The sequence below is a fragment of the Lipotes vexillifer genome, unplaced genomic scaffold (assembly GCF_000442215.2).
Source record: "Lipotes vexillifer unplaced genomic scaffold, Lipotes_vexillifer_v1.1 scaffold1019, whole genome shotgun sequence".
NCBI lineage: Eukaryota > Metazoa > Chordata > Mammalia > Artiodactyla > Lipotidae > Lipotes > Lipotes vexillifer.
The window spans coordinates 439,121-453,488 of record NW_006776835.1 but is presented as its reverse complement, the minus strand read 5'-3'; the positions used below and the strand labels follow the sequence as shown (position 1 = coordinate 453,488).

At 35.9% G+C, this 14,368-nt stretch overlaps 1 protein-coding gene across 4 annotated transcripts in view; it reads left to right on the top strand.

The window, feature by feature from the left end:
• The first annotated feature begins 6,613 nt into the window (after positions 1 to 6,613).
• CSNK1G1 (casein kinase 1 gamma 1) overlaps positions 6,614 to 14,368 on the top strand; it is a 104,082-nt gene continuing 96,327 nt past the window's right edge. For 3 of the 4 annotated variants that reach the window (XM_007450704.1, XM_007450703.1, XM_007450701.1), the window contains exon 1: positions 6,614 to 6,794. In XM_007450704.1, the coding sequence (XP_007450766.1) occupies positions 6,614 to 6,794 (181 nt within the window). The remainder of the gene's footprint in view (positions 6,795 to 14,368) is intronic. The other variant, XM_007450702.1, reaches the window with a different exon arrangement.

Here is a 14,368-nt window from a genome sequence, read left to right as displayed (position 1 = left end):
GAAGCCCTGGAGTTCCCTGCTGTGTCCATTTTGATGATGTGCTTCCCCTGCTGCCCTCCTTTTTCTTCCTACTGTATCTTTTCAAAGCATTGAAGTTAAGTTTTTACAGTATTTTTTTCAAGAAATACAAGCCTATGTATAAAGATTCAAGTATGGTTTAAAGACTAAAAGTGAACACTGTGTACCCATCACTCCATTAAAGAAATAGAACACTACTGGTATCTTAGAAGGTTCTATGTGCCCCTTCCTTTTTCTGACCTAGAAGGAAACATTATCCTGAATTTTGTGTTAATTAGACATGCAAATAAGTAGGAAAATGCCATCCATAGCTAAGAGAAAAATAAGGCAATAGAAATAGACCTAGAAATGCTGAAATGATAGAATTAGTGCACTAAGACTTTAAAAACAATTATTTTAAAAAGTTTAAGGACTTATGGGCTTCCCTGGTGGCGCAGTGGTTGAGAGTCCGCCTGCTGATGCAGGGGACATGGGTTCGTGCCCCGGTCTGGGAGGATCCCACGTGCCGCGGAGTGGCTGGGCCCGTGAGCCATGGCCGCTGAGCCTGTGCATCCGGAGCCTGTGCTCCGCAGTGGGAGAGGCCACAACAGTGAGAGGCCTGCGTACCACACACACAAAAAAATTAAATTAAATTAAAAAAAATAAATAAAAAGTTTAAGGACTTAAAGGCAAGTGTGAAAATACGTAGGAGAGAAATGGATATAAGATATAAGATAGAAATAAATAAAAAACTTTTCAAGCTGAAAAATACCTGACTTGTTGCTTTTAATTCAGCATTTTCAGTTTTTAGGAGGCAGGCTGTTTGAGTAATCTGCCATATTTCCATTTGTAAAGTTCTATCCTCCCTGCCTTCCCACCTCCTGCAAGCTTTTTTTTTATATAGTAATTCCCAAATTTTGCTGTTAACCAGTTTCATCATTTTTCTTATCATTGACTTTACCCAGTGTTAAGTTTAAAAAATTGGGAACAATTTCATCTTAGTTTTAACTTACCAAATGAAGAATGTCAGTAATACTGCTTTTTCAGATAATAAAAGATAAAAATGCTGGGATCCAAAAAACGGGTACATAACCAAGATGATGAATGAAGGCAGTAAGGACTAATATTGTTAAAGAAAGAGCTAAGTATATAATATAGAAGTATTTGAGAATGATTAAATACAGATTATAGTTCACAAAGTATATCTACATTTTTGTACTTTTAAACTGTACTTGTGTATTTAACAGATATAATTTGATTTAGTATTTTAATTAATATGTGATAATAGTAAATAAATAACAATTTATACTTGTATATATAATCTATAGTTAATCATTTTTTCTTGAACTGCACATTTTTAAACATTTTGTAGGCAAGGCTGTGCTGTATCCTTCTTGTTAGGACAGTACTGACAGCATAAACCTCTTTATGCACTCAGCTATGATTAAACTTAAGGTATTAAAATGCCACCTTCCAGTCGCTAAACATACTTTAAGTTTTTCTAAGTTGCCACGCTTACCAGTACTGATTTCAGGGCCATTGGGATTTGTCTATGTGTAGACCACGTTAGGACCATGAATTCTTTTTCTTGGTTAAAAAGTTTAAGTTTTAATTCTTTTTTTTTTCCCAAATATTTTATGACTTATTTTTGAATAAGTATCAATTTGTGGTTGAGAAAGTTGAGGTAAGTGTTGGCTTGGGTCACTGGCTTATCTGTGATTAGAATTCAGAATTTTTAGCCCTTAGTTCAATTCTTACATTTAGTTGCTCTACATGAGACATTCTTCCCTGTTCATGAGGGTTATGCATTTGGTTTTCTTGTGGTACTGAAATACATTAAGATGTTGAGTTGGTAATGCAGGATCAAGTATTTTTCATTTGAGGGAGCTAAACACTGAGTCCACTTAATCCTTAGTATAACAATTATATTGATTCTCCACATTGTTATAAAATCCTAGGTCCATGATGACTAATTACAGAGTTGGGAGAATTTAATTTTGGCTTTGAGTAAAGTGACCAGAGAGTTCAGACCTCTATTTGACTCGAGAATAGTCTCTGATGTACCCAGTAAGGTGTCATGTATGCTGTGCACAAAAGGTTTGGTTTTTAAATAATCAAATTACCTCTATTGGGGAGCACTTCACTATGGAACTTTAATTTTTCTAGGACTACAGTATGTATAACTTTAGCATACATATGATTGCTAGTTTTATAACATTCTAAATCCAGTGAAGTTCAATCACAGTATTGTAAGGTATAAAAGATAAAGTATGATTAATTTTGACATAATGTCTACTTTTAATCAGTGACTACTTGTTTTTATGGTGGCAAGTTTCATTAAACTCTTGGTTGTTTCCTTGGAAGTGTCATTTTTAATTTAAACAGTGTTAGGAAGACTTTATGTTATTGTAAGCTGTTTACAGATGTAAAATATTCATTATAAAAAGTAATAATGTTTTGCAAATTTTAACAAAGTGTAAGTGCTTGTAATTTTATCTTGATTTAGAAATTTGGCAGTTTGGTATGTAATCCTTTAAATTGTGTTTCTTTCTATATGCTAACCTTTTTTCAGTTCTCTTGTTATTAACTACAGTATGAACTATTATTTTCCTGTTTACAAACTTTTTTTGCGGTACGCGGGCCTCTCACTGTTGTGGCCTCTCCCGCTGCGGAGCACAGGCTCCAGACACGCAGGCCCAGCGGCCATGGCTCACCGGCCCAGCCACTCCGTGGCATGTGGGATCTTCCCGGACCGGGGCACGAACCCGTGTCCCCTGCACCGGCAGGCGGACTCTCAACCACTGCACCACCAGGGAAGCCCCCTGTCATATTTTAAAAATACGTTTTCTCTAATTCAGGCATGCCAAAAGTGGTAGAAACTACTAGAATTAGGCTTTTTAAGAAACTTGCTGGTATGACTCTAAAAATTCAAATACATATGCATTGTAACATTAACGTGTTTAATGAGATCCAAGTGATTGCTGAATAGTGTATTTGCCAGAAAAACAAACATCTACTTACTGCATTTATATAATTTCTCTCCTTTCTCCTTCTACTGTTAAAAAAAAAGAGGAGAAATAATATAAACATATAGTTTATCTTTTACTGCTGTCCTTAGAAGCCATTTTTTTAAAAATAAGGTTAAAGTATAACCTAATTGTTACCTTGGGTGTTCCATTCAACCTGGTTCTTGAGCTAACTTTTTCGTATGTTATTTGATAGTAACTGTAAATAAACCATTTAATATCCTTGTGAAATGGAAATTCTAACAGCCTATGTCTTAACACTAATGAATTTAAATGAAATAATACCAGCTTCTTGCTAGATGAATTCTAGGAGGGTTAATTAGGGTTCTCCTTACTTTTACATATTATTTTGTATAAATATTAGGTTATGTTGCTAGGAATCTGTCTTCTATTATTCAAGATCATAATTATTACTCAGTACTTAATAAGTACCAATTATATGCAAGAAACTAAAAGAGATGTGACAAGATCCCTAACTTCAAGGGCTTATAATCAAATTAAATATTAGAATACATATCAATATAATCTGATATATGGTAGGTAGCAAATGGTGGTATACACAGTGGTGCTCCAAGCATTAATGATGAATTGGTTATAAAAGGTTTCACAAAGGATGTAAGATATGAGTCAGGCTTTAAATAAGACAGAAGACTTAAGAGACCATTCTAGGTATAAGAGCTAAGGGTGGATATTCCTTTGCTTTATGTAGTAGCTTTAATACATGAATTTATATAGGGAGTTGATACTGAAGGGACTCAAGTGACAAGCTATAGAGTTTGTAATTGGGAAGTAGGAAATAGTTTTAAGCAGTGAGTGGTGAAAAAGAAATAGGATTTTTAAAAAGTTAATCATTCAATTTGATTTCTCTAATGAGAGGTGCCACATAAAGTAGTATTGAATATTTTTCATCTTTCATAGTTACAGGTTAAATCGTGCTAGTGTCTCATGAATAGATTACAACATTGATAAGTGTGTTTGTCATGTTTGTGGGAGGTAAAATGATTGTTCTAATCTACAAGCAGACGTTTAAAAAAAAAAAGAAACACCCTTTTCCCAGCTGAATACAGTTGTTGGCTTTCTGCAGTTTTCTAACCTGGCAAGTACTACTGTATGTTTTTTGAATACATACATGCAAGTATACTTGGATATGAGGGCTGTGAGTGATTACTGAACCTAATGTTACATGAGTCTAAGTGCAATGGAGAAAGCTAATGACAGACATTATAAAAATAATCTCCATTTGTTAGGAAAGAAGTGAACACAGTGAAAAATATGAAGAGCAATAGACAAGGTAGTACAGTTTTTCAAATCTTATAAATGAGACTATTATACTAGTGATAACTGATGAAACTTTAGGAGTTAGTTCAATGCTCAAAATTGTCTGGATAGGCTAAGACACCCTTTACCTGTTCTCAAAAAAATGTATGATATAAAGGAAGAAAGTATAGCCTGACAATTTATCATCTATAGACACACGACCACCTGTTAAGATGGACTATCTAAATAAAACATCTTAAATTTCATTTCTCTCTCTCTTTTTTTTTTGAAGGGGGGGTGCGCACTGCATGTATTGTGGGATCTTAGTTCCCTGACCAGGGATTGAACCCGCACCCTTGACAGTGAAAGCGTGGAGTCCCAACCACTGGACAGCCAGGGAATTCCCTATTTCTCTTTCTTTACTCATATTGTTTGAGGGACTTTGGGTAGACAACAAAGATAATTGAAGGATATTAGATGAAATTATAATAAGAGAAAGAGTGAGGAGGAATATAAATTCATAATGTTGTTCATGTAGGAAATCCAGTAATTACTGACCTATTCTTACCACCCTGAGTTTTTACTTTAACAGAATATACATTTTGAATGTAAATATATAATTTCCTGAATTCAGGGAAATGTATTTTATTTTATTTATTTTTAAAATAAATTTATTTATTTATTTTTGGCTGTGTTGGGTCTTCGTTTTTGTGCGAGGGCTTTCTCCAGTTGCGGCGAGTGAAGGCCACTCTTCATCACGGTGCGCGGGCCGCTCACTGTCACGGCCTCTCCCGTTGTGGAGCACAGGCTCCAGACGCGCAGGCTCAGTAGTTGTGGCTCACGGGCTTAGTTGCTCCGCGGCATGTGGGATCTTCCCAGACCAGGGCTCAAACCCATGTCCCCTGCATTGGCAGGCAGATTCTTAACCACTGCGCCACCAGGGAAGCCCACAGGGAAATGTATTTTAGTGATGATTAGCTTTACGGAAGCCTAAACTCATTATGCAGTTTTAATAATGCAAAGAAAGCAGACAGAAAAGATGAAAATAAAGTTAACTACTATAATGAAGTAAACAGAGTATGTTCTTGGATTATGTGCCCATTTGTACATTCAGCTCACACGTATGTGCCTGTTCCTGTACTAGGGAATTAAAGGTGTCCGTAAGAAGCTTACAGTCTAGACATACTTGCTTTCTTGTGTACATGCAATAATAACCAAGCAGTTCTAATTCTCTTCTTCATTAAAATTTTAAGGGAAATCTTCAGTGAAACTGAAACAAAAGTATGTGTCTAGTCTGTGATTGGTGGTAACAGAATATTTTTTTGTTAAGGATACTCACCTAGATTATCAAAAATAGCATCAAAATTATCTCATTGTAAACTTTGTCTTGGGCTTAGTCCTAACTTGAGAAACTGGAGAATTCTGGTAGGGATGAGTTTTGTTTAAGATTTTTTGTCCTTCACATTTATTCTCACTTTGGGGTTGTGCAAAGGACCTACTTCAGGCACTCTGTCATTGTGTACTCAGCCCACAATGAAAACTAGACCAAAAATTGAGCTTTCCCAACCTTTAGTCTAGTACTACTTTGTACCACTAGGGTTTTGGAAGGGCCTTCATAGAAGTAGTCTGTGTCAATCCGTAGCTTGTTTTGGATTTCGTGATTGCTGTCAGTGCAATGGGATGGAGGAGGGGGACAGTGAGTAGTGAGTAGCTTATTTCTGATAGGTTCTGTCCAAATTAAGGGGAAGAGCTTTTAACGGCCCTCAGTTTATTTAACTTGGCTGAACCCCACCATATCTTTGTTAGCCAGTGATGAAAAAGCCAACAAATAGCTTTCTTTTGAGTCATATGTATAACACTAGAAGAAAGCATTTTATGTTAAAGGGTTCTGTGTTCCATTAGCTGCCCTGGTCTGTAGCCTACTGAGCCTATGTTACCAGATGAATTACTAGTCCAGATGGCTAAACTGTTGGAGGATGTAAAACCAAAATCCATTTCAGGAAGCTGTCCACTTTGCTCAGTTTTGGATAGAGTCCATTCTAGTTAGTGGTAACTCTCTTAATTTGTTTTAAAATATAATTTTTAACTGTATGCTTTCTTGATTTTTTACCTAGGTTACACAATATCCTCCTATGCTTGAGACCTACAGACTACGTATCCTACCAGAACTAATCAATGGCTTTTCATCTCCTGGAGATAAATTAGAAACATAAACATGGTGCCAAAAGAACTCCTTACCTTACTCTAACTGCAGTTTATTCGGACGTACTTTTGTATTGAAGAGAGGTATACAAATTAAGGATACCTGTGCAGAGACTCTGTCGTGGAGGATCATGGACCATCCTAGTAGGGAAAAGGATGAAAGACAACGGACAACTAAACCCATGGCACAAAGGAGTGGACACTGTTCCCGACCATCTGGCTCCTCAACATCCTCTGGGGTTCTTATGGTGGGACCCAACTTCAGGGTTGGCAAGAAGATAGGGTGTGGGAACTTTGGAGAGCTCAGATTAGGTAAGAACTTGGTTATATTATTGGCTTAGACTAACAAGAAGAACAGCAGCTATAATAAGCTTTGGTGCATTTCAAGACCAGCAGTTTATAATCTGATGAGAAGTTCTTGTAATGAGGACCTATTGTTAAAAGAACTGAAGAATTTGTGAAGGAGACTATAGTCATTATCAGGTGTAATTGTTATCCAGGGTTCATCCCTCTTTGTGTGTGATAGGATTTTAGATTTTCCACCAGTTCTGAGATTTTGTGATGTAGGGAGATCTGCATACAGATATCAGTAAAACAAAGATTCTGATTTAGTTGGTTGGAGAGTAGAGCCCTGTATACTGTCTTTTTAACAAACTCCCAGTTGATTAAGATGCTGTTGGTCCTTGAACCACACTTTGAGAAGGGATTAAGGCCTTGTTTTAATTCAGAATCTACCCTTAGTAAGGGAAGAGTCAGTACTTACTCAGTAATACCCATACTTAGTCTGCAAGGAGATACATCAGTATTCAGAGAGGATTTCCAACTGATACCATGTTTGCATTCCTTCCCGGAAGTCTCAACATCAGGATTGAGCTAGAACTCCAGGGAGAAACTTTGCAATTTTTATTTCCCAACCAAGGAAAGGATTTTTTATTTCAGGTATTAGTTTATGAGTGAGATGATGAATAATGATAAAATCAACCAGTTTGAAGACATGAAATTGGGAAGAAGGTACATTGGGTATTTAGAAACTTTTTATGAATGGGGAAGAGAAAATGAAGGATCTTGTGAATATGTGAAGTTGGTCACCAATCTGTATTGGTGCAGATTGTGACAAGGTCCTTTTTTAAGCTAAAGTGTTTTCTTATTTTTCATAGCTGTTGAGACTACGTAGTATTATGAAGACCCATCGTAAGAGGCTTTGCCCTTTGAGGAAGTGGGAGCGTGGGAGCATAAGATGATTATTTTTGATTACCTCTGCTATTTCTGATGATTTTTCCAAAGGAGATCGAAAAAATCTTACCTCTTATCCCCCCATAGAGAGATTCAGGGAAACATCACTGTACTAGCCAGAGATCACTGGGTGTAGAATTGAATCTAGGGATGCTGAGAATGAATTTATTTTTACCACTAGAAGGCTGGGAGCCTGGAATTTTAAGACCTGACTAGGATAATGAAAGGCTTTTATATTTAGTGATGTGTTCATGTTCTGGTTAGCAAAGCCAGCAGATGCTACTGAAAATAGGAGTAAGATGTGTAATTTCACACTGCTTGAGTTCCTACCAACTACTGAGTTGCTTTAGTAGCTAGTTTTGTGACTATACATTTATATAATGGATTGACTTTGCTCTAACATCACAGTAGTACTTGAATTAAATAGATTATGACATAAACATCCACAAAATTACTGAGGCAGTTTATAATGCATATAAATTCATGCTTTCTCAAAACATCATAAAATTGTTTAATTTCTATAAAGATGAAGAAAAATCCTGGTCAATGAAAACTGCAGATGTATTTTATTTAATTACTTAAGTCTAGATTTGTATTATATGGTCTTTACGTTTACACAGGAATGGAAAAATCTATTCAGGTAGAAGGATAGCTCATGTATATTTTCAGAGTGGTAAAGTGTTGTCTTTTATTTCCTCTAACGAATCTAGGGTGATTATGATGGGTCCCATTTTGACTTGCATTGTAGTCAGTAGAAAGAACTTGTCTCTCTTTCTTGTGTGCTGATGAGGTTTTCATTAGCCCTGGGCTATTATTGTTATTGTTAGGGCATTGTATCTAGGAGTACTTTTTATCAACAGAAACCAGAAAAGTAACTTTCAGAATCATTTGATGTCTCCTGACAATAGGGTGTGCTGTATACCCCATTCCATTGTCCTCTTGCTATGGTATTAGGAAGTAGAAGATTGTGCAGACAACAGGAGGTGAAAACTGGAAAATTCCAAACTCAAGGCAGAAGCAGATAGGCCTCCACCCAGGCTGCCATTACAACGCCGTGCTTTCTTCTCCTAACTCATTTCTTTCTCTAGCTACCTGTCTCTTCTGTCCCTCAAATAGCCAAGTGCATTTGTGCCTCAGAGCTTTTACACCTACAATTCCTTCTGCTTGAAGGATTCTTTCTTCAAACTTTTGCTTCGCTGGTTGCTTTTCATCCCTTGGGCCTCAACTTTCATGTTACTGTCTCAGAGAAACCTTCTGTGACTTCTTTCCCACCTCCATTTAAAATAGCACATTACTCCCCTCACCACATTCTGTCTCATCAAACTGCTTTGTTTTATTCATCACATTGATCACTGTCTGACATTATTTTATGTATTTGTTTACCTGTTAATTGTCTCTCCTTACTCCAGTATAAGCCCCTTGGAGGGCAGGGATTCCATCTGTATTATTTGCTCATGTTATTTGTGGGATGGATGGATAGATAGCCAGATAAGTTGGAAGGGGGGAGAAAAAAATACATGGGCTCCTTTGGGTTCCTGGTATGTGGGGGTCATGGTAGGTAGTGGCATTACTGCTTCAATAGACTCCTGAATTCCAGACAGAGAGCCAAAAAAAAAAAGGGATGATTAGTGTATTTTGGCTCATGTAAATCTGTTTCCACCTCATCATCCATTTAACAAACACTTCTTGAATATTTACTGTCTTGCTAGACTTGGGAAGGATACAAAGAATTACAAGATGTACTTAAGAATCTCACAGTATCAGGTGGTGGGGAGATAAATAAGGAGTATGGGGTTGACAGATACACACCACTATGTATAAAATAGATAACCAACAAGGACCTACTGTATAGCACAGGGAACTGTAGTCAATATCTTGTAATAACCTATAAAGGAAAAGAATCTGAAAAATATATATGTGTATGTATATCTGAATCAGTTCGCTGTGTACCTGAAACAAACACAATATTATAAATCAACTACAATTAAAAAAAAAAAAGAATCTCACAGTCTAATGACAGAAAAAGAAAAACAAATTACAACATAAGGTGATAAGTATTATAATAGAGTGTATAAAAACTACACTGGCAGAGAAGGTTAATGAAGGTTTCACAGAGGAGCGTGGTTTGACTGAGAGTAGTACGAGACTTCACTGGTGAGCACAGGAAGAAGGACTGTCCAACAGCAGGATGCACAAACACTATGTGTTGTAAAATTGTTTAGCATATTGTCAGAGCAGCAACTAGTTATACGCGGCTGGGTTATGGGGTGTGAAGTGAAAGAAGAGTAATAGATGAGGCTTTTCGATACGTTGGGAGCAGATTGTGAAGTGTTTGCTTGGTATTAAAGCATTTGGACTTTATCCTGTAGGCAGTGGAGTAGAGTCATCAAGGGTTTTACAACAGAAGAGTGACATTATCTGGTTTGTATTCTAGAAAGATAATTCCCAGTATAAGATTCGATCAGATAGTAAAGAGGTTGACATCGTGTGGATTTTTGTTCTAATTGTACTTGTCACATTGTGTCATGTTCCTCCATCTCTCTACCTCAAGATATGCTTGATGGTAGTAATTTGCTTTATTAATATTCTCATATTTATTCGTATTTTTAATTCCTTTTACTGTGTATGGCATATAATGGGTACCTAAGTAGTCCAGGTCAGAAGTGGCCAGGCCTGCCTTAGCTCTGAAAATGGCAGTGAGATGCAGAGGAAGGGATGAATTAGGGAGAAGTTTCAGAAGGAGACTATAGGCAGGATTTGGTTACCAGTTATTTTGCCAGCGTGGGAAGACCAAGTGAATGAGGAAACCTTTAATAGAGCTAGGAAACGTGGGACTAGAGTAGGCGATGGGGAAGGCAAGTAAGTTAGACTTTGAGAATATATTGACTTTGAGGATTGTGTAGCACATATGCAGAAATGTGACTCTGAGACTTAGAAAAATTAGACTTCAGATAGGGATTAAGAAATCATTACCATGTTGGTGTTAAGGAGCATGCAATCATCGGTGATGATATGATGCTTGTGGACCTTGTGTGAGGAGAGAAAGAGGGTGCATTTAAGGGGTGCTGCAAGAGGAAGAGCCTCAAGAGTAGAGAAGTCGAAAAGTCAAGACAAGAGTTTCTAGAGGGGTGGGGTGTTAAGCACAGCCTGTGCCCTAAGGCTAAACAGGAGAAGCTGATTATTATAGCCTTTGGTCTTTTACTTCTGTTTATATATTTCTGAGATGATTCCTTTTTCCCTTCCTTTTTGTTCTTCGTTTTTTTAATGAATACATGTATTTTGTAACCAGGGGAAAAATGGCAATAAACATATCCTTTAAAGGAATGCTTTTAAAAAGAAAACATGCTGTTGCCCAGAATTTTTAAAAAATTTTTCTTAAAAGTATCTCTAAAGATAATCACTAATTTTGTTTAATTAATTTAATTTTCCAGAATAACAAATATGTATCAGGACATATTTTAGAAATGCAATCAAACTCTGCTGTAAATTTGCTTTTATCACTTAATACAGCATGAACTTCTATTGTTTCAGCTTAAATATAGATCATTTTTAATGTCTATATTTAGAAATTTATTAGCTAGTCTTAATACACATATAAATTATTTCTGTTTTTTAATTATAAATAATACCATCTGAACATCCTTGTAGTCCTTGTACATCCTTGTAATAAATACATCCTTGTAGTCCAAACTTGGTTGATTATTTTCTTAGGATAAATCCTGGAAGTGTACTTTCTGTGTCAAAGATACATACATATTTGTGATTTTGTTACACATTGTCAATTTGCCCTCCAGAAAGATGGTTTTCCATTACTTTCTATGTGAGTGTGTGTGTGTGTGTGTGTGTGTGTGTGTGTGTGTGTGTGTGTGTGTGTGTGTTTCTCCTTTGAAAACCTTGAACATTATCGAGAATCTTTTCATCTATGCTAATCTGATAGGGGAAAATGGTATCTTGTTAAATGTGTATGTGTTCATGGGTGAAGTTAAACATCTTTACACATTTATTTATATTTCTTCTTTTAAGAGTTGCTTGTTTGTGGCCTTTGCATATTTTTCAATGGAAAGATTATTTCTGTGGCATCTTACCTATGTATATTGCCTCAATAGAAAGGGGAATTTTGAAGATTTGAGAAAGGAAGATTGATGAAGGATGATCGTGGATAAAAGGTAGGAGGACACGATGGAGTGGAAACAGATCTGCAGGTTGTTTTTTATTAATTGTGAAGCATGGGGAATACTTTGAGGCCTTTTTTTTTTTTTTTAATTAAAGTTTTGAGTCTCCTGAATCAGGCCTGGAAAGAATCATGTAAACATTAAGATAAAAATGATTCTATTCCTCCAGAATTTAGAAAATATGTATCCCTAGTCTACAAATAACAGCTTTTTTTCCTTCTTAGTTGCAAGAATAAGTAGATAGGTGATTTCATATCCTAATAGGTATGTGCCTATGTTTATGGGAGACCATTTAGACTAAACACTCTTGCATATAAATTTTAATAATTTTTATACTGTCTCTGTGAAATAGTATCTTGTTAGAGAATGTTTTTACTTACACATAAGAAAATGGAGGCACAAAGAATTGACCTTTTTGTTCTATTCCATCTTTGGTATCTGGTGAAATATGTAAAAGTACATTAGAACAGAAGGATGTTTCTGACAAAGGTAAATTATCTAAGGGTATCAGCTTGTCCTGTGACACATTCCTCCCTTGCTTCTAAAATAAGACACTTATTTCTATGACTAAAGTAGAGTGTACATGACAACTTCTCTGCATATTGTTCTTTCCATATCTGAATTACTTAAGTATCACTAATGAACTTAAATTGGGACTTATAACTTCAGCTCTTACCAGCCAGTTCTGTTTCTGGCAGTTGTGATATTTAACAGTTTACAGTTGCATATTATATAAAGCAATGGGTTTCATATTACATCCCACAAAGTCTTGGAGCCCTTGATTTCCTACTTCAAGAGAATGGGAAAGGAAAAGTGAGCAGGCAGGACTCTCTCTTACCTTTATATTGAGTTTTCAGTAAGATTTTGTTTAAAAGGTATGGGTCTGTTGTGTTAAAATTTTTTGAAAAGCATTCATCTGAAAGAATATAGGCTTAAGATAAAATAAGATTTAAAAGTGTTTCTTCTCTAGTTGAAAGTGAATGCATTGTAAAATCAAATGTTTACTTTTTTATTAATAGTTTCATAGGAAATCTTAGCATTTTGAACAAATGAAACTCAATCTATATCAGCCAAAAATCAAGCCAGTCAGCAAAACAAAAAAACTGATACAAAGTTGGCCCTCCATATCCACAGGTTCTTCATCTCTGGGTTCAAGCAACCAGGGGTGGAAAACACTCTGGGGAAAAATAGTCCCATAAAGTTCCAAAAAGCAAAACTTAAATTTGCTCTATTACAGGTGACTCTTCACATAGGATTTACATTGTATTTACAATTATTTACCTAGCATTTACACTGTACTAGGTGTTACAAGTTATCTAGAGATCTAGATCTAGTATACAGAGGATGTTCCTAGGTTATACGCAAATAATACGCCATTTTGTAAAGGGACCTTGAGCATCCGCAGCCACAGACTTTGGTATCCATGGGGGTCCTGGAACCAGTCCTCCACAGAGAGTAAGGGGCTACTGTATTGTGCTTTTATAACATTGTTAAAGTTTCCCTATAAATTTGCAAATGTTGGGGGTCTGTGGATGGAACAAACTAAAAACAAGTTTTAGAAGTCATGTCATTACTTTCTGCCTCAAGTGGTTAAAAGTAAGAGCCCTGAGTCAGATTTCCTCTCCAAGTTTCATTTTTTCCTCTGTAAGAGGAGGGTAATAATAATATCTCTCTTACAGATTTGTTGTAGAGATAAAATTTAGATAATGCATATAATCACCTAAGACAGTGATTGACAGATAGTGAGCACTTGGTTTGTATACATAATACAAAACATTGTTTAAATTTTTGTTTTATTTTTTCCCAACTTGTATGAAGAAAAATTTCAAAATTTTACAAAAAACTAAAAAGGATAGGATGATGAGGATCGATAATAACACCTAGATTTACCAGTTGTTAATATTCTGTCCCATGTACTTTACCTCTTTGGAGATATGTATGTGTGTACATTTGTTGTAGTAAGTTGTAAGACTGATAAAACATATTTTTCTCCCCCTCAGAAGGGGATACTTAGGTTCCTGCTTCATAGATATGTAACGAATTATATCATTTGTTTTCTGCAGTATGTTGTGGAGGATTCAGTTTAAATTATGATCCCAGAAATAATGTATTTTAACTTTCTTGGAAAACTACAAATGAATATAAAGTTATTGTTCCTAATAGTATTGTAGTTTAAATTTCTTTTGGAATTGCATCCTTTTGGTTCTAACTCAAGCACAGTTTGCTGAGGTTAGACAGCTTTAACAGATGTTGAGGAAGAATTCTTTTTGTCAGTAGCATAATCCACCAAAAAATGGTAGGAGCAAATAGTTTTAACCACATTTGCTGATGCACAGACTCTGTCATGTTAATATGGTAACTTTAGAAGTATCACAGATATGATAACTTGCAGGATTATGCATTGACATCTTGGCTGGTTAATCAGGAGAGCTTAACAGTAAAATTTTCAGGATTGCTAGACCAGTTTGGAATTGTTCAGCA